Below are 22,758 nucleotides of genomic sequence, written 5' to 3'. Positions count from 1 at the left end.
AGTTAAAAAAATTTAGCAGAAGAAGAAAAATAAATTGAAAAAGAAAAAAAATTAAATTAACTGCAAGGCTAAAGAATCATGGGGAGAAAGCCATGAGTTCCGTGCTTTGCTTTCTCCTCCTTTGGAATTACGCTGCTCTCCTTGGTATTGTACTCCTTGGTAGGTGAACTTGATCCTGGCTGGGCTTCTTGTTGATCTTCTCGGGGAGGGGCCTGTTGTAGTGATTCTCAAGTGTCTTTGCCCCGGGCGGAGTTGCACCGCCCTTCCCCGGGGCGGGCTGAGTCATCCGCTCGGGTTCGCTTTCGGGAGCTTTTGTTCCCTGAGCGCTTTCCGTAGAGTTCCGGAGGGCGGGAATGAAGATGGCGGCCTCCCGGTCTCTGGCCTGGAGGAGCCGAGAGCCCGGGGCCCCACTCCTCAGTGCGCCCTCAGAGAACAGCGCCGATTTACTCCCGTCACCCTGCCTCCAGCCGCGCTCCGAGCTGACCGAGCCTGCGACCGGTTCAAGGTAACCCCGAGCTTAGAGCTTACTCCTCGGCTCTGTCTCTGTAGCCGGCTTCCCTGTTCTAATACCTGTAAGCTCTGCGACACTCAGACACCCCCGGTCCTTCTGTGACCCTGCGGGACCTGAGGCCACACTGACCCCGCCTGGGCTTCACCCCGGTTAAGCCTCTGGAGCGATGTCCCTCAGCGGAACAGACTTTTAAAAGTCCCGATTTTGTGCTCCTTTGCTCCGCCGCTTGCCGGGAGCCGGCCCCTCCCCCCGCGGTCTATCTTCCCGTCGCTTTGGATTCACTTCTCCGCCCGTCCTACCTTTCAGAAAGTGGTTGATTTTCTGTTTCTAGAGTTGCTGTTCTTCTTCTCTTCGATCTCCCTTTGGATTTGTAGGTGTTTGCAATCTTTAGATAAGCTATCTAGCTGATCTCCCGCTACCTGAAGTAGTCTCAGCCTGCTACTTCTCCGCCATCTTGACTCCTCCCCCTAAATAAGCATTACTCTTAATATCAAGATGTATTTCTATTTCTTTTTTTTTTTAAGATTTTTTTTTATTTATTTATTTGACAGAGATCACAAGTAGGCAGAGAGGCAAGCAGAGAGAGAGAGGATGCCAAGCAGAGAGCCCGATACGGGGCTCGATCCCAGGACCCTGGGATCATGACCTGAGCCGAAGGCAGAGGCCTTAACCCACTGAGCCACCCAGGTGCCCCAAGATGTATTTCTATTTCTTGAAGGAAGTTCATTTGATCAGTAAGCTCAGTATTCAAGCAGTAAATATTTTCTTTTCTTTCCAAGTTTTTATTTAAATTCCGGTTAACATACAGTGTAAATTTAGTTTCAGGTGTAGAATTTAATGATTTAACATTTACATACAACACCTGCTGCTCATCACAGGTGCACTCCTTAATCACCATCGTGTAGTCAACCCATCCCCCACCCACCTCCCCTCTGGTAACCATCAATTTGTTCTCTATAGTTAAAGGTCTGTTTCTTGGTTTTCCTCTTTTTTTTCCCCCTCCCCTGTATTCATTTGTTTTGCTTCTTAAATTCTACATGTGAATGAAATCGTACGGTATTTGTCTTTCTCTGACTTATTTCACTTAGCATAGTACTCTAGTTCCATCCGTGTCACTGCAAATAGCAAGCTTTCCCTCCTTTTAATGGCTGAGTAATATTCCACTATGTATGTATGCACCACATCTTCTTTATCCTTTCATCAGTTTGTAGACATTTGGGCTCTTTCAGTAATTTGGCTATTGTTGACAATGGTGCTATAAATATCAGGGTGAATGTATCCCTTCAAATTAATATTCCATTGGATAAATACACAGTAGTCTAATTGCTGGATCATAGAGTAGTTCTATTTTTAACTTTTTGAGGAAACTCTACACTATATTCCAGAGTGGCTGTACCAGTTTGCCTTTCCACCAACAGTGTAAGAGTGTTCCTTACTCTCCACGTACTCACCAATACTTGTTGTTTCTTTTGTTTTTTGTTTTGGTTTTGGTCTTTGTTTCAGCTCTTCTGACAGGTGTGAGATGATATCTCATTGTAGTTTTGATTTGTATTTCCCTGTTGATGAGTGATGTTGAGCTTTTCTTCATGTATCTGGCCATCTACCTGTCTTCTTTGGGAAAATGTCTATTTATGTCTTCTGCCCATTTTTAATTGAATTATTTTTTGGAGGATATTGATTCATGTAAGTTCTTTACATATTTTGGATACTAACCCTTTATTGGATATCCACTTGCAAATATCTTCTCCCATTTCATAGGTTGCCTTTTAGTTTTGCTGATGTTTCCTTCACTATGCAGAAACTTTTTTTATTTTGATGTAGTCCCCATAGTTTATTTTTGCTTTTGTTTCTCTTGCCCAAGGGACCTACCTAGAAAAATGTTACTATGGCTGATGTCAAAAAGAACACTGCCTATGTTTTCTTCTAGGAATTTTATGGTTTCAGATCTCCCATTTAGGTCTTTAATGCATTGTGAATTTATTTTTGTGTATCGTTTAAGAGGTGGTCCAGTTTCATTTTTTTGCCTGTTGCTCTCCAGTTTCCCCAACGCCCTTTGCTGAGGAGACTGTCTATTTTTCCATTGTGTATTCTTTCTTGCTTCATGAAAGATTAATCAACCACATAATTATGGGTTTAAGTTTTCGGTTTTCCGTTCTGTTCCATGGACCTATGTGTCTATTTTTGGGCCAGGACCATACTGTTTTCATGACTACAGCTTTGTAATATAACTTGAAGTCTAGAATTGTGATGCCTCCAGCTTCTTATCCTTTGTTTTATTAATGTGCTGTATCACATTGATTGATTTGTGAATATTGAATCACCCTTGCAGCCCAGGAATAAATTCCCATTGATTGTGGTGAACGATTCTCTTAATGTACCGTTGGACTCAATTTCCTAGTATTTTATTGAGAATTTTTGCATCCATGTTCATCAGGGATATTGGCCTGTAGTTCTCTTTTTTTGTGGAGTCTGTCTGGTTTTGGTATCACGGTAATGCTGGGTTCATAGAATGAATTTGGAAGTTTTCCTTCTTTTCCTATGTTTTGGAATCGTTAGAGAAGAACAGGTATTAATTCTTCTTTAAATGTCTGGTAGAATTCACCTGTGAAGCCATCTGGTCCTGGACTTTTGTTTGTTGGGAGTTTTTGGATTATTGATTCATCTACTTGGCTGATTATCTGTCTGTTCAAGTTTTCTATTTCCTCCCATTTCAGTGTTGGTAATTTATATGTTTCTAGGAATTTACCATTTCTTCCAGGTTGTCTAATTTGTAGGCATATAGTTTTTCATAGTATTCTCTTATAATTATTTGTATTTCTGTGGTGTTGGTTGTTAATTCTCTTCTCTCATTTGTGATTTTATTTATTTGAGTCCTTTCTTATTTCTTTTTGCTAAGTCTGGCTAGGGGGTTATCAACTTTACTGATTTTTACAAAGAACCAGCTTATGGCTTCATTGATCTGTTCTACTGTTTTTGTTAGTTTCTATATCATTTAGTTCTGCTCTAGTCTCTATTATCCCCTTCCTTCTGATGTTTTTAGGTTTTGTTTGTTCTTTTTCTAGATCCTTTAGGTGTAAGGTTAGGTTGTTTATGTGAGATTTTTCTTGCTTCTTGAGTAGTCCTGTACTGCTAGAAACTTCCCTCTTAGGACCACCACTTCTGCTGCATCCAGCAGTTTTTGAACCAATGTGTCTTCATTTTCATTTGTTTCCCTGTATTTTTTCATTTCTTCTTTTATTTTCTAGTTGACCACATTCATTGTCTGGTAGCATGTTGTTTAAACTCCGTGGATTTGTGGTTTTCCCAGATTTTTTTCTTGTGATTGGCTTCCATTTTTATAGCATGGTGGTCAGAAAAGATGCATGGTATGACTTCAATCTTTCTGAATTTGTTGAGGCTTGTTTTGTGGCCTAATATGTGATCTATTCTAGAAAATGTTCCATGCGCCCTTAAAAAGAATATCCTGCTGGTTTAGGATGGAATATTCTGACTATATCTGTTAAATCCATTTGTTCCAGTGTGTCATCCAAAGTCATTGTTTCCTTGTTGATTTTCTGTTTAGATGATCTGTCCATTGATGTAAGTAGAGTGTTAAAGTCCCCTACAATTATTGTATTATTATCAATTAGCTCCTTTATGTTTGTCATTAACTGTTTTATGTATTTAGATGCTTCCATGTTTACATTTGTTAGATCTTCTTATTGGAAATCCCCCTTATAATGATATAGTGCCCTTCATCTCTTGCTACAGTCTTTGGTTTAAAATATGGTTTGTCTGATATAAGTGTAGCTACTCTGACTTTCTTTTGACATCCATTTGCATGATAAATGACAACTGTTTCTCCATCCCCTCACTTTCAATCTTTAGGTGTCTTTAGGTCTGAAATGACTGTCTTGTAGGCAGCATATAGATGGGTCTTGTTTTCTTATCTGTTCTGACATTCTGTCTTTTTTTTTTTTAATCTTAAAAAGATTTTAATAAAATCTTAAAAGATTTTATTTATTTATTTGACAGAGAGAGATCACAAGTAGGCAGAGAGGCAGGCAGAGAAAGAGAGAGAGGAGGAAGCAGGCTCCCTGCTGAGCAGAGAGCCCGATGCAGGGCTCGATCCCAGGACCCTGAGATCATGACCTGAGCCGAAGGCAGAGGCTTAACCCACTGAGCCATCCAGGCGCCCCGTCATTCTATCTTTTGATTGGAGCATTTAATCCACCTACATTCAGAGTATTTATTGATAGATCTGTATTTAGTGTCATTTTATTACTTATTTTGTCATTGTTTTGGAAAATTTCCCTGTTCCTTTCTTGTCTTTGTCACCTTTGGTCTTTTCTTTCCACTCAAAGGGTCCCCCTTTAATATTTCTTGCATGGGTGGTTTAGTGGGCACAAACTCCTTTAGTTTTTGTTTGTCTTGGGAACTCTTTATCTCTCTTTCTATTCTGAATAATAAACTTGCTATCATTAGATAGAGTATTCTTGTCTGTAGAGTTTTCTCATTTAGCACATTGAATGTCATGCCACTCTTTTAAACTGGCTTGTCAACTTTCTGTTGAGAGATCTGCAGTTGGCCTTATATGTCTTCCCTTGTACGTTAGGGACTATTTCTGTCTTGCTGCTGTAGGATTTTTTCTTTATTATATGTTTTGCAAATTTAGTTACAATATGTCTTGATGTTGGCCTGCTTTTGTTGATTTTGATGGGAGTTGTCTGTGCCTCCTGGATCTGGATGTCTGTTTCCTTCCCCAGATTAGGGAAGTTTTCAGCTATTATTTCCTCAAATTTCCTGCCCTCTTTTCTCTCTCTTCTTCTTCTGGAACTCCTATGACATGAATGTAATTACATTTGATGGCATCACTGAGTTCTCTAAGTCTATTCTCATGATCCATAATTCTTTCTCTCTTTTATTCTGCTTCCTTGTTTTCCATAATTTTATCTTCTATGTCACTAATTTGTACCTCAGCTTCTTCCAGCCTTGTGTTCATTACATCCAGTCTGTTTCCAATCTCAGTTATTACATTTTTCATTTCTGACAGATTGTTTTTTTTTACCTCTTTCATCTCTGTGGTAAGGGCCTCCCTGAAGTCTTCCATTCTTCTCTCGAGCCCAGTGAGTATCCTTATGATTGTTGCTTTTTTTCCATCAGGCATATTACTTATATTTGTTTCAATTAGAAATCTGACCCGTGACCTTATCTTGTTGCTTCATTCGGGATGAATTCCTCCATCTTGGCATTTTGTCTAAGTCTCTGTCTTTTTCTGTGTGTTAGAGAAACCTGTTACGTGTCCTACTTTTGAGAGTAATGACTTTTTGAAGAAGTGGTCACATAGTGTCCAGGACCTGATGCTTCAGGGATTGTGTCTGGTGCGTGCTGTGTGCCCTCTGCTACTGTGTTTGGGCTGCTCTCTCCTTCAGGCCACTTGTCTGCAGAGGTTCTCCTTGCCTGCAGTGGGCAAGGTTTGATCCTGTGGCAAGTTTTAAGTAGGTGTGCTCTGCTCTGCTTGTTAAATGAGACCTAATACTATTTCCACTAGAACTGAAGCCTCATAGAACTCTGGCTGGGAGACAAGGCATGGAGAGGGGTTTCTGCTGGTCTTCTGGGGAAGGGGCTCTCCACGCTGGCACTGAGGCACATTTGTCCAAGAAGAGCAGTCCCAGAAGAGCACAGGAGTTTTGGATCGGGACCTGGTGTAAGCAGGTCAGGCAGCCAGTGTTGGTGCTGTGATGTTAACAGCAAGTGTCTCTGCGTTTATGTTGTGGGGAAGGAGAGGGAGGGAGAAAAGCAACCGCCAGCTCTTTTGTCCTTTGAGAGAGAACTCTGCAAATGCCACCTCTCGCAGATGCTCTCTAAGAAGAGCAAACAGTCTCCCCATGTGACCTAGGCATTCCTAAAATGGCTGCCCACCCACCCCTCACCCCATCCCAGGCTGCTTGCTTGTCTTCTCTCAAGGAGTAGGGCAGTGCCTCAGTTCTCCCTACCAGCCAAGACTACCAACCTTTAAAACTTCAATCTTCAAGCCCTGCTGGTTGCAAAAATTCATGAAAATCAGCCCCTCTCATTTCCCCAGTGAATGGCTGTGGGGAAGTGTTCTCTGTGTCAATTCCCCTGAGCATTCCTTTTTCTCTCACCTTTGAGACCAGGGCTCCCTCTCCTCCACAGCACCCACCATCCATTTCTCCCCCACACCATGTCTCTGCACTTCCTTGTTGTGGCCTCTTCTCTCCCTCTAGTTGTACAGTTTGCTCTGTCCCCTCAGGTCAACTTCTTGGGTATTCAGAGTGATTTGATAATTTTCTAGTTGTATTTGAGGAATGAGACGAGCCTGTAGAGTTCTCCTACTTATACCTCCATCTTAATAAATATTATTTTAAAGAATAACAACTAAAAATGGTCATTGTTGCAAAGAATAAAAAACTAAAAACAGAATTACAAAGGCACAAACACCTTTTCTCGAATATTATGCTTAGTTATTGTTCCTTTCCTCCCTTCTCATAGCTATACCCTGGCTGGTCCTGACACCATTGAATGCCTGGCCAATGGCAAGTGGAATGGAAGTAACCAGCAGTGTCTGGCTGTCTCCTGTGATGAGCCCCCCAACGTGGAACATGCCTCTCCAGAGACTGCCCATCGGTTATTTGGAGACATTGCCTTCTACTATTGCTCAGATGGTTACAGCCTGGCAGACAATTCCCAGCTCCTTTGCAATGCCCAGGGCAAGTGGGTTCCCCCAGAAGGTCAGGCCATGCCCCGCTGTATAGCTCATTTCTGTGAAAAGCCCCCATCTGTTTCTTATAGCATCTTAGAATCTGTGAGCAAAGCAAAATTTGCAGCAGGATCCGTTGTGAGCTTTAAATGCACAGAAGGTTTTGTACTGAACACCTCGGCGAAGATTGAGTGTTTGAGAGGTGGGCAGTGGAACCCTTCCCCCATGTCCATCCAGTGCATCCCTGTGCGGTGTGGAGAGCCTCCGAGCATCATGAATGGTTATGCAAGTGGATCAAACTACAGTTTTGGGGCCATGGTGGCTTATAGCTGCAACAAGGGGTTCTACATCAAAGGGGAGAAGAAGAGCACCTGCGAGGCCACAGGACAGTGGAGTAGCCCCACACCCACCTGCCACCCTGTGGCTTGCAATGAACCACCCAAGGTTGAGAATGGCTTTCTCGAGGTAAGAGACAAATGAGCAAGTGGTCCATGGCTTTCATCACTGATCACCGGCCTCCTGTGGCTAACCTGGGATTAGAATCAGGACACTGGACAGATTAACTGTTGAAAAACAGAAGTGGCTAGACCTATAGGTAGTGAATATTGGAGGGAAGTTGATAGAAATTAGTGATCCTTTTAATATAGAGCTTTCTAACTTCTGCTAGCATATAGAAGTGCTATTTGAAGTGCTTTGTAGCAATACCTTAGCCCTAACTATGAAGGCAGAATAAACCAATTTTAATACAATATTGTTTTCCTTTATAGAAGAAAGTATTCTAAGGTGAATGTATATTTTATAGAAATCAAGGTCTCTTGGAACTTAGAGAAATCTGGTATCATTTCTGATTTTTAGACCAAAGATGGGGTGAATCATCTGTTCACTATAATGCAGTTATTACAATTTTCTTTCAGTAGACTTAAAGGTAGTTTCATCAGGACATAAAGAGTTCTCTCAGATCCACACTTGTTCTTCTTTCACATTAATATGTGCCTAATCTATTTCCCCAAATCAAGGACTATTTTATTTATTTTTTTAAGATCTTATTTATTTATTTGACAGATCACAAGTAGGCAGAGAGGCAGGCAGAGAGAGAGAGGGAATCAGGCTCCCTGCTGAGCAGAGAGCCCGATGTGGGGCTCGATCCCAGGACCCTGAGATCATGACCTGAGCCGAAGGCAGAGGCTTTAACCCACTGAGCCACCCAGACACCCCACAAGGGCTATTTTAAAGAGACAATATTCTAATTAAATATTATGTAAAAACCCACACATACATCATACCTTTTCTCCTTTATATTCTAAACACTTTCTGTTTAACACCTCTGCTCTGAGGTACCAGATCCACTGGAAGAGGGTATATGTAGATGAGGAGGCTTTCTTCATTTGTTCATTTAGCAAATATCTCTGGAGCTCCTACTAGGTGCCAGGTAAGCACTGGAGAGCTGGTATTTAACAACACAGATTAGGTCCATGATGGCATGGCGCTTCCATGTGTGTACCCAAGAAAGACATTTAAAAAAAAATTATGTCCACTAGAACAAGAAGTTCACTATATAGCATACAAGCTAGGCTTTACCATGATATTCCTTTTAAAGTTTCCATGACTAATTCATGTGTGGTACTGCCTAAAAATGACCTGTTATTAGCCCCTTATATATTTAAATTTGAGTTCATGAAAATTAATTTTTTGTTTAAAAGATAAGATATTGCTTTTTAATTTCCCATCTTTCGAGCAGCAGTTTTTAAGAGTATGTTAATAATGAACACAAAACTTTGTACTCTATGGAATATATCCATGAAAATATTTTATATGCTTTTTTTGACAATATTAACTAATAAATGTAGGTTGTATGTGTATACTTCCTTCTCTGTAGTTAAAGCAACAAAACTACAGCATTGCTTTCGTGAGCAAGATTTTTTTGAACTTACTAAGTAATTTATCATTTTTAGTAGTAGTCTACCAAATCATCAATTTAAAACTATTGGTTTTTTACTTATGATAACTCAGCCCTATGGTAAACATTTCTGCAATAAGGATTACCAAATTCGACCTGTCCTTTTCACTTACTAAAATAGAACAGACCTAATGAAAAAAGCACTAAGTCCTTATTTGCTTATGTCTTAACTGATTCGTCTTAACATAGGCACTTCAGTATATTTTTTTTGTATTGTTCAATGTCTTTAGTTAATTATTCATTAGACATGTTAGACTTAATTGTTTTCTCCGTATTACACAGCATACAACTGGCAGGATCTTTGAGAGTGAAGCGAGATATCGGTGTAATCCAGGCTATAAGTCAGTTGGAAGTCCCATATTTGTCTGCCAAGCCAATCGCCACTGGCACAGTGAATCCCCTCTGTCATGCATCCCTCTCAACTGTGGGAAACCTCCCCCGATCCAGAATGGCTACGTGAAAGGAGAAAATTTTGAAGTAGGCTCCAAGGTTCAGTTTTTCTGTAATGAAGGTTATGAGCTTATCGGTGATAATTCCTGGACATGCCAGAAATCTGGCAAATGGAGTAAGAAGCCAAACCAGAAGTGTGTGCCTGCCAAGTGCCCAGAGCCTCCCCTCTTGGAAAACCAGCTCATCCTGAAGGAGTCAGCTACGGAAGTAGGAGTGGTGATATTTTCTTGTAAAGAAGGACATGCCCTTCAGGGCCCCTCCGTCCTGAAATGCCTGCCATCACAGCGATGGAATGATTCTTTCCCTGTTTGTAAGATGGTTCTTTGCCTCTCACCTCCCCTCATTTCCTTTGGGGTCCCCACTCCTTCGTCTGCTCTTCATTTTGGAAGTACTGTCAAGTATTCTTGCGTGGATGGGTTTTTCCTGAGAGGGGATCCTACCACCTCCTGCCAAGCTGATGGTACCTGGAGCTCTCCACTGCCAGAATGTATCCCTGTGGAATGTCCTCACCCTGAGGAAATTCTCAATGGCATCATCGATGTACAAGGTCTTGCCTATCTCAGCACAGCTCTCTATACCTGCAAGCCCGGCTTTGAGTTGGTGGGAAATACTACCATCCTTTGTGGAGAAAATGGTCACTGGCTTGGGGGGAAACCTACCTGCAAACCCATTGAGTGCCCAATGCCCAAGGAGATTTCAAATGGCAAATTCTCTTACACAAACCTGCACTACGGGCAAACCATTACATACTCCTGTGACCGAGGCTTCAGGCTAGAAGGTCCCAAATCCTTGACTTGTTTAGAGACAGGTGATTGGGATATGGGTGTCCCGTCATGCAGTGCCATCCACTGTAATCCCCCACAACCCATCGAAAATGGTTTTGTAGAAGGTGCAGATTACAGCTATGGGGCCATGATCATATACAGCTGCTTACCTGGGTTCCAGGTAGCTGGTCATGCCATGCAGACCTGTGAAGAGTCAGGATGGTCAAGCTTCATACCAACATGTGTACCCATAGACTGTGGTCTCCCGCCTCATATTGATTTTGGAGAATGTACTAAGGTCAAAGATGGTCAGGAATCTTTTGTAGAAGAAGAAGATATGATGGAAGTTCCATATGTGACTCCTCACCCTCCTTACCATCTGACAGCAGGGGCTAAAGCTGGGGAAAGCACCAAAGGATCTCCTACTCCACATTCTGCAAGCTTTCTATATGGCACCATTGTTTCATACACCTGTAATCCAGGATATGAACTTCTAGGGAGCCGTATGCTGATATGCCAGGAAGATGGCACTTGGAATGGCAGTGCACCATCCTGCATTTCCATTGAATGTGACTTGCCCGTTGCTCCTGAAAATGGCTTTTTGCATTTTGCAGAGACGACCATGGGCAATGCTGTACAGTATAGCTGCAAGCCAGGACACGTTCTGCTGGGCTCCGACATGAGGTTTTGTCTACAGAATAAAGAATGGAGTGGTGCTTCCCCAAGGTGTGAGGCCATTTCGTGCAAAGCACCAAATCCCATTATGAATGGCTCCATCAAAGGAAGCAACTACACATACCTGAGTGTGTTATACTATGAGTGTGATCCTGGGTATGTGTTGAATGGCTCTGAGAGGAGAACATGCCAACAAAATAAAAATTGGGATGAGAATGAGCCAGCGTGCGTTCCCATAGACTGTGGGTCACCGCCAGTCTCAGCCAATGGCCAAGTGAAAGGAAATGAACATACATTTCAAAAAGAGGTTGAATATACTTGCAATGTAGGGTTCTTACTTGAGGGAGCCAGGAGTCGTGTTTGTCTTGCCAATGGAAGTTGGAGTGGAACCACTCCCATCTGTGTGCCTGTCAGATGTGCCACCCCACCACAGGTGGCAAATGGAGTGATGGATGGCCTGGACTATGGCTTTGGAAAGGAAGTGGCGTTCCACTGTCAGGATGGCTACATGTTGCATGGTGCTCCAAAACTCACCTGTCAGTCCGATGGCAACTGGGACGCAGAGTTCCCTTTCTGTAAACCAGTCAACTGTGGCCCTCCTGAAGATCTTCCCCATGGCGTTTCTAATGGCTTCTCCTTTTATCACGGGGGGCATATACAGTATCAGTGCTTTCCTGGTTATAAGCTCCATGGGAGTCCTTCAAGAAGTTGTCTCTCCAATGGCTCCTGGAGTGGCAGCCCGCCTTCCTGCCTGCCTTGCAGGTGTTCCACGCCGGTGATTCAGAACGGAGCTGTCAATGGGACAGATTTTGGCTGCGGAAGGGCAGCCCAGATTCAGTGCTTCAAAGGCTTCAAGCTCCATGGAATTTCTGAAATCACCTGTGAAGCCAACGGCCAGTGGAGCTCTGGCTTCCCACACTGTGAGCACGCTTCTTGTGGTTCTCTCCCAGCGATACCAAATGCATTCACCAGTGAGAGCGGCTCTTCAGAGGAAAATGTGGTAACTTACAACTGCAGATCTGGGTACGTCATACAAGGCAGTTCGGAGCTGGTTTGTACAGAGAAAGGGACATGGAGCCAGCCTTATCCAGTCTGTGCGCCCTTGTCCTGTGGACCTCCGCCATCTGTCGCCAATGCAGTGGCCACTGGAGAGGCACACACTTTTGAAAGTAAAGTGAAACTCAGGTAAGTCCATGGCTCTAGAGTCTTCAAAGGGTGCAGACAGGAGGATTGTAAAATAAAAAGCACTAGGTCAAAAATTAAGCTAATTGGGAAAATACCGTCTCTGGACTGCTCTCCAAAAACTGAAGCTTTTCACACTTGGCCTTATTCTATTCATAACTGTTTAGAAATCCATTGGCTACAAAAAATAAAAGTCTACATTTTCAGCTTATAGTCCCTCGTATAATTGTCATGAATATCATATTCTGCTGACCTTCATGAAACAGTGAGATTCTCTAGCTGGCTTTTGTATCTCTTAAGGCACCAGGCTCTTTTTTCTTCTAAACATCATGCTGATAAGTTTATGATATCACTCTGTGGTTATATTCATACAAGCAAATATTGGGGAAATAAGGCAAAAGCTGAATAATTCGGGTCAAAAAGCAGATACCTTCATTGAACAGCATATATAGGAAGATATCTTTTTTTTAAAGGTTTTATGTATTATTTATTTGACAGAGATCACAAGTAGGCAGAGAGGCAAGGAAAGCAGCCTCCCTGCTGAGCAGAGAGCCCAGGACCCAGGACCCTGAGGTCATGACCTGAGCTGAAGGCAGAGGCTTTAACCAACCCACTGAGCCACCCCGGCCCTCCTATATAGGAAGATAAATTAAGTAGACTTCCAACCTATGCTATTTGAATAAACTGAACTATTTAATGCACAAATAGTGATTTTTTTTTTGCTGTGATGTTATCTATAATGCGTTATTACAAAGAACTAAGAGAATATGGAATAAATTTGCAATTAAATTTTTATTGGAATAAATGCCCATAAGATAGCTCAACCCTCTAAATCAATTTAGATTTTATTCATGTCTGTGAAGGAGTTATGGATTATCCTTTATATATTGGATTCTAAGATTTTAATAATTCAGTCACTCTTCTTAAACATGTCTGTTGTGGACATTTTAGCCCTACCTTTTTTCTCTCCTAATTGCAGTAAGGAGGAGACCCAAGGGAGTATCATCAATGGTAAGAAAGCTGAAGAGTAGTTGATCGTGCACAGAGGAGAAAAACAAAAATTATCGCTCGTTTTTGAAAAACATTTTCAATTTTGTCTTCAGATGTTGATGTGTGAGCTACCTTGAGAAATCACAGTATCACCTGCTTCTCAAGAGCCCCCCCCATTTGTTATGCCTTGTCATATGTTGATTATGTTTCAGACATTTACATGTAGTAAACAGATTACAAGTTTGCAAAACCTGTGACTCCTGTCTAACCTGGTGATTTGTGAAATTAAAAAAAAATATATCCACCTAATAAATGTTAATTAGCTAAATGGTTTAATTTAAAAGGCAGTGTAGCATAGTAGTGAAAGCATGGATTTGAGAACCAGAATCCCTAGGTCGGAATCTCAGCTCTGTCACTTCCTGGGGAAGTTTAGTGTCTCTGATGTCAGTTTCACCATCTGCCAAATGGGAGTGAAGATAATCATACCTACTCATAGGGTTGTCATGAGAATTAAATGGATTCATATTTGTAGGGCACTTAGAACAGTGACTAGAATTTAATAAGTGCTATGTAAACATTTGCTGAATAAAAAATCCAAATTTTATAAATCATAGGGTACTGTGGAGCCAGGCTGATTGGAGTTTGAACACCAGTACTGTTATTACATAATAATATCGACTACTCAGGATTAAAAGAAATACCCTAGCCATCAGGGAGATTCAAATTAAAACTACATTGAGATACCACCTTACACCACTTAGAATGGCCACAATTAGCAAGACAGGAAACAACATGTGTTGGAGGGGATGTGGAGAAAGGGGAACCCTCTTACACTGTTGGTGGGAATGCAAGTTGGTGCAGCCACTTTGGAGAACAGTGTGGAGATTCCTCAAGAAATTAAAAATAGAGCTTCCCTATGACCCTGCCATTGCACTACTGGGTATTTACCCCAAAGATACAGATGTAGTGAAAAGAAGGGCCATCTGTACCCCAATGTTTATAGCAGCAATGGCCACGGTCGCCAAACTGTGGAAAGAACCAAGATGCCCTTCAACGGACGAATGGATAAGGAAGATGTGGTCCATATACACTATGGAGTATTATGCCTCCATCAGAAAGGATGAATACCCAACTTTTGTAGCAACATGGACAGGACTGGAAGAGATTATGCTGAGTGAAATAAGTCAAGCAGAGAGAGTCAATTATCATATGGTTTCACTGATTTGTGGAGCATAACAAATAGCATGGAAGATAAGCGGAGATGGAGAGGAGAAGGGAGTTGAGGGAAATTGGAAGGGGAGGTGAACCATGAGAGACTATGGACTCTGAAAAACAATCTGAGGGTTTTGAAGGGGTGGGGGGTGGGAAGATGGGGGAACCAGGTGGTGGGTATTGTAGAGGGCACGGATTGCATGGAGCATTGGCTGTGGTGCAAAAACAATGAATACTGTTATGCTGAAAATAAATTAAAAAATTTTTAAAAAAAAAGAAATACCCTATGTAAAGGACTTAGAACAGTGCTTGGCACAAAGTAGATTGTCAGTAAATATTACTTATATTCTTAACTAGTATCTGAGTCTACGTTGTGCTTTGTCTAGAATGTTTTGAACTGTTAGGTCTTTTCAGAATAAAGGTGAATTCAACGTTGATACTGTCCACAACAAGGGTAAATAACGTCAGCAACATTTAAATCAGCTTTAGGTTTGGCTCATCCTTAAGGTGGACAGCAAAGGACTGATCGGCTTGTCATTGTTCTGTCGGCCTTTTAGCTTGGCAGTCCCATTCCCTTGACATTCAAATCGGTTTCAGTACATCACATAAAACGTCTACTGAGCTTTGTAACAGCATCTTAACCCCAAGAAGTCACCAACGGTATTGTACTCTCTTTAGGGTGCTTATTTTGCTTTTTCCATTGCAGATGTCTGGAAGGGTATGTGATGGATACCGATGTAGACACATTCACCTGTCAGAAAGATGGTCATTGGTTTCCTGAGAAAATCTCCTGCAGCCCTAAAAAATGCCCGCTTCCAGCAAATATAACACATATACGTGTTCATGGGGATGATTTCAGTGTGAATAAGCAAATTTCTGTGTCATGTGCAGAAGGGTATATCTCTGAGGGAGTTAACATATCAACGTGTCAGGTAAGATTCTCTGTCCTAGAACGTGTACCTGTACCTCATTTATATATATTAAATGTGTGTGTGTGTGTGTGTGTGTGTGTGTGTCAACAGCAGTATCTTGCTATCCTGAAAAGGAAAAAAAAGAAGTCAAGTTTCCAGCTGTGTCAAGAATTCGAGGAGCTTTGTGGTAGAAATATTTTAAAACATATCTTTCTTTTCAATAGCTCCGTTTTTAAACTATGAACATGCCAGGAGTAGGTGAAAAGTGCCAAAGTGAAATAAAATGTTAAGATATCTGTAACAAAATATTTATGGAAAATTAACCACAAGTCTACACATAAATGTGGTAAAGAGTGTCCTTGTGTGGGAGATGAGCCCTGACTGATACCAACTGTTTGCAGTTTTAGTGGAAAAACCAGAGGTTGCAGAAACAGACAGCAACTTAGAGTCAAATCCTATCTCTGCTACCTACTACTTGTGTGACTTTGAGAAAGTCACTTAAAATGTCTGAGCTTCAGTTTCCTTACTTGAAAAAATGTGTCTAGTAATATGTGTCTTGTATGGTCAGAATGAGAAACTAGGGAGTAAATGGGGGAAATGCCTAGACCAGCACCATAGAGAGCAGCTATCCCTAGCACATCCCCTTCTCCTAGCTTCTGTAAGATAAACCAGAGAAAGAAAAATAAAATGAGTTATTAGTATGTTCTTCCATTGCTAGAGTTGGGGGAGTGAGGAGGTGAAAGCCGGCACATGCTGCATGGTAAAGAAATGACTTTGCCTTCAACATTCCTTTCAATTCCAGCTCAGATATTAACAGGTTCTCTGATGACCTGTTCCCCCCACCCCCTTTATTTGTAAATCTGTAATTGGAAGGATTAAATTATTGAATGTTTGTAAAGCATCTAGCACATGCAGACATTTAGTTAGGGACTCAAGAACTATGTCAAAGTCTTCCCAGTTTTCTATTTATAAATCATGCATACTCAATGATTCATTGCTACCAAAACTAAAAACAGAAACATCGCAGGAAGCAGGTCAGATGACTGTCAGTTACCGCGCTCTCAAAATTGGTATCTTTCCAGATGGTCCCTTCTAGATTTAGCACTGAAGCAATCTGAGGGGCAACTTTTTCACAGACCCTGAGCTGTTTGAAATAAGATTTCAAGAAGTTTGTCCCACCATGCTTAGGGAATTAATTCAGTGCTTTCCCAGAGTTTTTCCAGGTTGGGTATGTGGATAACTGGGTGCTTCTCCATGTGCCCTATAGAACCCTGATGTATTGGTGACTATGTTTTGTGGTTTTTTTTTTTTTAAATATTTATTTGACAGAGAGAGAGATCACAAGTAGGCAGAGAGGCAGGCAGAGAAGCAGGCAGAGAGAGAGGGGGAAGCGGACTTCCCGCTGAGCAGAGAGCCCGATGTGGGGCTCGATCTGTGGGGGTTTTTTTGTTGTTGTTTTTGGAGTCAGTAATTTATTTTTGACAACCCTCATTACTTTCTCCACATAAGATATGACACCTTACCCTCACACAACTGAGCCTTGGGTTGAATTTTGGTCTGAAAAGTAGACTAGACCCTTTCTAAGTGTTTAAATGTAGAAATTGTCCATAACTATGTTCAGTGCCTAGAAATATTTTATTTTGATACAACTAAATGATTCTGTACTTCATAGAACAAATAAATGGATGAGAAGATCAATGTGAATTTTGAAGAATGAAGGAGATCCAGCCCTTCCCGAGATTAGGACATATTACAGAATTACAAAGGTCCTATCAGTGTGATGTGTAGATTCAGCAGACAGGAAAATGAGTGGAATGGAAGAAATAAACCAAAAGTACATCCTGATAAAGGAATCATCACAGTCCATGGAGAAAGGAATCATTAGTAAACAAATTATTCTGATATAGTGAACTAACATTACAAGGAAACATTAAAATGTGCCAAAACAGATCCCAGATATATCAAAAGAAACCAATACTACATAGTTTTTTAAAGTTAATGGTAATGCCCAGTATAATTTATGCAGAAAGATATGTTTATTGAAGCATTATTCACAGTACTGAAAAATTAAATACAACTTAAATTTCTGACACTAGAGAAATGCTTAGTTATGAGGCAGACACACATGTAAAATTAATTCTGCCTCATATGTGGAATAATTGTCCTGTCTTAGACTGTTATCCAGCTCATGCAGTATTTTCTCAAAGGAAACAGAAAAATATTAACAAAAGGATAATAGTCTCCAAGAGGGAAACATCTGGGTATGCCTTACTTTCACCCAAATAGAAAGATGCTGAAAGAAGTTAACTCTGGTTGGGGGGGGTTGGGAGGAGGGAAGTGAAGTGTAATGTAAGAACGCATTGGTGTCGGTCGTGGAGTATTTGTGTCAACTTTCCAGTCCTCCTTCATTGTAATGAAAACATACTTCTTGGTGTTCTTGATTTTCCAAGGATTCTATTAGGAAGAAAATGCTTGTTTTATGTGTTTGAGAATGTCTAAGATTGTTCAGCAATAACTAGGAACCCCATCTAATATTTAATGTGTGTTTTTAAGGCCACAGATAATACACGGCAGAAGTAGAACCAAATTCTAGGTTCTTTGGACCATCATATTGGGGATTATTCTTCTATGCCCATATTTGCAAGTTTCTTCATTCATATGTATTAACTCCTAAATGTAACTTCTCATCTGTCATTTGTTATTTAGCTTGATGGCACCTGGAAGCCACCGTTTTCTGATGAATCCTGCAGCCCAGTCTCTTGTGGGAAACCTGAAAGTCCAGAACATGGCTTTGTGTTTGGCAGTAAATACAGCTTTGGAAGCACAATTATTTATCAGTGTGAACCTGGCTATGAATTAGAGGTAAGTGAATACATTGATTAACTAGAATTAATTTGTTTTTCCAATATACTTGGGAACATTTTTAGTATCAACACCAATTTGTTTCACTGATTTTGATCTTAAAAGACTTTTTATACTTTGTTACCATATATCCTAACACTTTCCAAGAAATATTTAAAGTAACTTACAATTTTAAAAAACAAAGCAAGTCTCTACATCTGTATCTTTGGGGTAAATACCCAGTAGTGCAATTGCAAGGTTATAGGGCAGCTCTATTTTAATTTTTTGAGGAATCTCCCAAGATACAGATCTAGTGAAAAGAAGGGCCATATGTACCCCAATGTTCACAGTAGCAATGGCCACAATCGCCAAACTGTGGAACGAGCCAAGATGCCCTTCAACGAACAAGTGGATAAAGAAGACATGGTTCATACATACAATGGAATATTACACAGCCATCAGAAAGGATGAATACCCAACTTTTAGAACAACATGGATGGGACTGGAGATTTTGTTGAGTGAATTAAGTCAAGCAGAGAAAGTCAATTATCCTATGGTTTCACTTCCTTATGGAGCATAAGGAATAACATGGAGGACATTAAGAGAAGGAAAGGAAAAGGGAAATTGGGGAAATCAGAGTGGGAGATGAAGCATGACAGACTGTGGACTCTGAGAAACAAACTGAAGGTTTTGGAAGGGAGAGGGGTGGGGGGTTGGGTGAGCCTGGTGGTGGGTATTAAGATGGGCACCAATTGTGTGGAGCACTGGGTGTGGTACATAAACAATGAATCTTGGAACACGGGAAAAATAAAATTAAAAAAAAAATCTCAAATTCAAAAAATCAAGGCCATGAGAAAGAAGAGGAAGCTGGAATACCAGCCACAAGGCTGATACTGTTACTTTAGTTGGCCATTTAAACCTGTATTTTGACCTCCTGTTAATCCTACTGTGTAACAGGGCAGTCCATCTGTCACTGTGGTGAGGTGACCATAGGGATTCAGGTATGCAAACTAAGACTTCCTCAAACAATGCGTTTAAATACTTTGGAGGATTCTTGGTTGAAATGCCAGGTTGCCATATGGCAAGTGTGGCCTGAAAATCCTCAGAGCAGTTCTGACCAAATACCAAGTTATGTCTCAAGACCACTCCTGGTTTGTAATATTAAAACCCTGTCAATGGGGCACCTGGGTGGCTCAGTGGGTTAAAGCCTCTGCCTTCGGCTCAGGTCATGATCCCAGGGTCCTGGGATCGAGCCCCACATCAGCCTCTCTGCTCAGCAGGGAGCCTGCTTTCTCCTCTCTCTCTCTCTGTCTGCCTCTCTGCCTACTTGTGATCTCTGTCTGTCAAATAAATAAATAAAATCTTTAAAACAAAAACAAACAAACAAAAAAAAACCCTGTCAACAAAACCTGTGTCTCCCTATTTACTTGGTGGGAAGGCTGCAGTTGATTTTCTTTTTTTAATTTTTGTTGTTTTTTATTTTTTATTTAATTTTTAAAAATTTATTTATTTGACACAGAGATATCACAAGTAGGCAGAGAGGCAGACAGAGAGAGGAAGGAGGAGGCTCCCTGCTGAGCAGAGAGCCTCATGTGGGGCTGGATCCCAGGACCCTGGGATCATGACCTGAGCCGAAGGCAGAGGCTTTAACCCACTGAGCCACCCAGGTGCCCCTGTTGTTGTTTTTTAATCACCCAATGATCATCATGATGAGTGCCCCCCCTTAACCCCCATCACCTATGTAACCCATCCCTCCACCCACCTCCCCTCTGGTAACTGTCAGTTTGTTATCTATAGTTAAGAGTCTCTTTCTTGGTTAGTTTCTCTCTCTCTCTCTCTCTCTCTCTCTCTCTCTCTGTCTCTCTGTTTTCCCCTTTGTTCATTTGTTTCTTAAATTCCACATATGAGTAAAATCATATGGTATGTGTCTTTCTGTGACTGACTTATTTCACTTAGCACCCATGTCATTGCAAATGGCAGGATTTCATTCTTTTTTATGGCTGGATAATACTCCATTGTAATATATACCACATATTTATCCATTCATCAATTAATAGACACTTGGGCTACTGCCATGTCTTAGCTATTGTAAATAATACTACAATAAATGTAGGGATGCATATACCCCTTTGAATTAGTGTTCTTTGCTCTTAGGGTAAACACCCAGTAGTGTGATTGCTGGATAATAGGGTGGTTCTACTTTCAACTTTTTGAGGAACCTCCATAATGTTTTCTAGAGTGGCTGCACCAGTTTGCCTTTCCACCAACAGTGCAAGAGCGTTCCTTATTCTCCACATACTCACCCATGCTTGTTGTTTCTTGTGTTTTTTATTTTAGCTATTCTGGCAGGTGTGAGATGATATCTCCTTGTGGTTTTGATTTGTATTTTCCTGGTGATGAATGATGTTGAACATCTTTTCATGTGTCTGTTTGTCATCTGTATGTCTTTTATGGAGAAATACCTGTTCCTGTCTTCTGCCCATTTTTAATTGAATTATTTGTTTTTTGGGTGTTGAGTTCTTTATATATTTTGGATACTAACCCTTTATCAGATACGTCATTTGCAAATATCTTCTCCCATTCCATAGGGTGTCTTTTAGTTTTGTTGATTGTTTCATTCACTGTACAAGAGCTTTTTTTTAAAGATTTTTATTTTTAACTAATCTCTACATCCAACATTTTTCATAATATCCTAATTATATTTGTGTTGTTGTTTGTAACTTCTCTTCTCTCATTTATTATTTTATTTATTTCAGTCCTTTCTCTTTTCTTTTTTTGATAAGTCTGGTTAGGGGTTTTTTTCTTATATAAGTATTGCTACTCTGGCTTTCTTTTGATATGCAGGTGCATGAGAGATGTTTCTCCATCTCCTTACTTTCATTCTGCAGGTGTCTTTAGGTCTAAAATGAGTCTCTTGTTGGCAGTATCTAGATGGGTCTTGGTTTTTTATCCATTCTGTCACCCTTTGTCTTTTGATTGGAGCATTTAGTCCGTTTACTTTCAAAATAATCGCTATAGATATGTATTTATTGCCATTTTATTACTTGTTTTGTGGTTGTTTCTGAAGTTTTTCTCTGATCCTTTCTTATCTAATTCTCTCTTTCGTGTTTTGCTGATTTTCTTTAGCAATACATTTGGATTTCTTTCTCTTCATTCTTTGCACATTTATTAGTGGTTTTTGATTTGTGGTTACCATTAGGTTTGTATATAACATCTTCTGTGTATAGCAGTCTAAATTAAGTTGATAGATATCTAAGTTTGAACCCATTCTTTCCTCCTCGCCTCCCCACATTTTAGGTATATGGTGTCATATTTTACATTCTTTTATTTCATGAGTTACTTGATTGATTTTTCACAAAAATATTTGTTTTTATTGCTTTCTGTTTCCTACCTTCATTATGTCATTTTTGGTCTATCCTTTCCACTGAAAGAGTTGCCTTTTATATTTCTTGCAAGGCTGGTTTGATGGCCATGAAATCCTTTAGTTTTTGTTTGCCTGGGAAACTCTTTATCTCTCCTACTATTCTGAATGATAGCCTTACTGGATAGAGTGTTCTCAGCTATTGATTTTTCTCATCAGCACTTTGAATATATCTTTCAATTCCCTTCTGGCTTGGAAAGTTTCTGTTTAAAAAAATCCACTGTTAGTCATATAGGGTTTCCTTTGTATGAAACTGTCTTCTTTTGTCTTGCTGCTTTTAATATTTTTCTTTCTCACTATATTTGCCATTTTAGTCACAATGTGTCTTGGTGTAGATCTGCTTTTGTTGATTTTGTTGGGGATTCTTTGTACCACCTGGATCTGGATATCTGTTTCTGTCTCCAGATTTAGGAAAGTTCTCAGCTATTATTTCTTTAAATAAATACTCTACCACCTTTTCTCTCTCTTCTTCTGGGATTCCAGTGATACAAATGTTATGATGTTTGATGTAGTCACTGAGTTCCCTAAATCTGTTCTTATTTTGCATAATTCTTTATTCTATTGTTCAGCTTGATTACTTTCCATTACTCTGTCTTCTGTGTCATTATTTCTTTCCTCTGCTTCTTCCAGTGTGCTGTTACTTTTATTAAGCATTTTGCTCATTTTGTTTATTGAGCACTTTATCTCTGCTATGTTATTCCTTATCTCTTTGTTAATGGTCTCACTGATGTCGTCCATTCTTTTGTCAAGTCCAGTGAGTATCCTTATGATCATTGCTTTAAATTCTCCATCAGGCATGTTACTTATGTCTGTTTTGCTCAGATCTTTGGATGTGACCTTGTCCTGTACTTTCATTTAGGACAAAATCCTCTATTTTCTCATTTTGTTTAACTCTCTGTGCCCATTTCTCTGTGTTAAGAATGCTATGTCTCTTGAGGGTAATGGCTTTATGAAGAAGAGGTCCTGTAGTGCCCTGCAGTGTAGTGTCCCTTGTTCCCCAGGGCCTGGTACTTCTGAGAGTGTCTCCAGTGTGTCTTGTGTGTGCTCTGCTTTTGTGTCCCGGCTGCTTTTTCCTTCAGGCCAGTGGTCTGCAGAGGTTCTCTCTGCCAGTTGTGGGCAGTGTTTGTCCCTGGCTTAAATGTGG

At 40.5% G+C, this 22,758-nt stretch overlaps 1 protein-coding gene across 1 annotated transcript in view; it reads left to right on the top strand.

Moving 5' to 3' along the window:
- LOC111145837 (sushi, von Willebrand factor type A, EGF and pentraxin domain containing 1) overlaps positions 1-22,758 on the top strand; it is a 209,004-nt gene that overhangs the window by 160,892 nt on the left and 25,354 nt on the right. Inside the window, exons 38-41 of the mRNA XM_022501101.1 lie at positions 7,004-7,676; positions 9,451-12,242; positions 15,148-15,373; positions 18,059-18,214. Coding sequence (XP_022356809.1) covers positions 7,004-7,676; positions 9,451-12,242; positions 15,148-15,373; positions 18,059-18,214 — 3,847 coding nt within the window. The remainder of the gene's footprint in view (positions 1-7,003; positions 7,677-9,450; positions 12,243-15,147; positions 15,374-18,058; positions 18,215-22,758) is intronic.

Source organism: Enhydra lutris, unplaced genomic scaffold (assembly GCF_002288905.1).
Source record: "Enhydra lutris kenyoni isolate GAN:26980312 unplaced genomic scaffold, ASM228890v2 scaffoldscaffold13, whole genome shotgun sequence".
Classification (NCBI taxonomy): domain Eukaryota; kingdom Metazoa; phylum Chordata; class Mammalia; order Carnivora; family Mustelidae; genus Enhydra; species Enhydra lutris.
The sequence above is the reverse complement of the archived record's forward strand: the minus strand, read 5'-3'. Positions and strand labels throughout refer to the sequence as shown.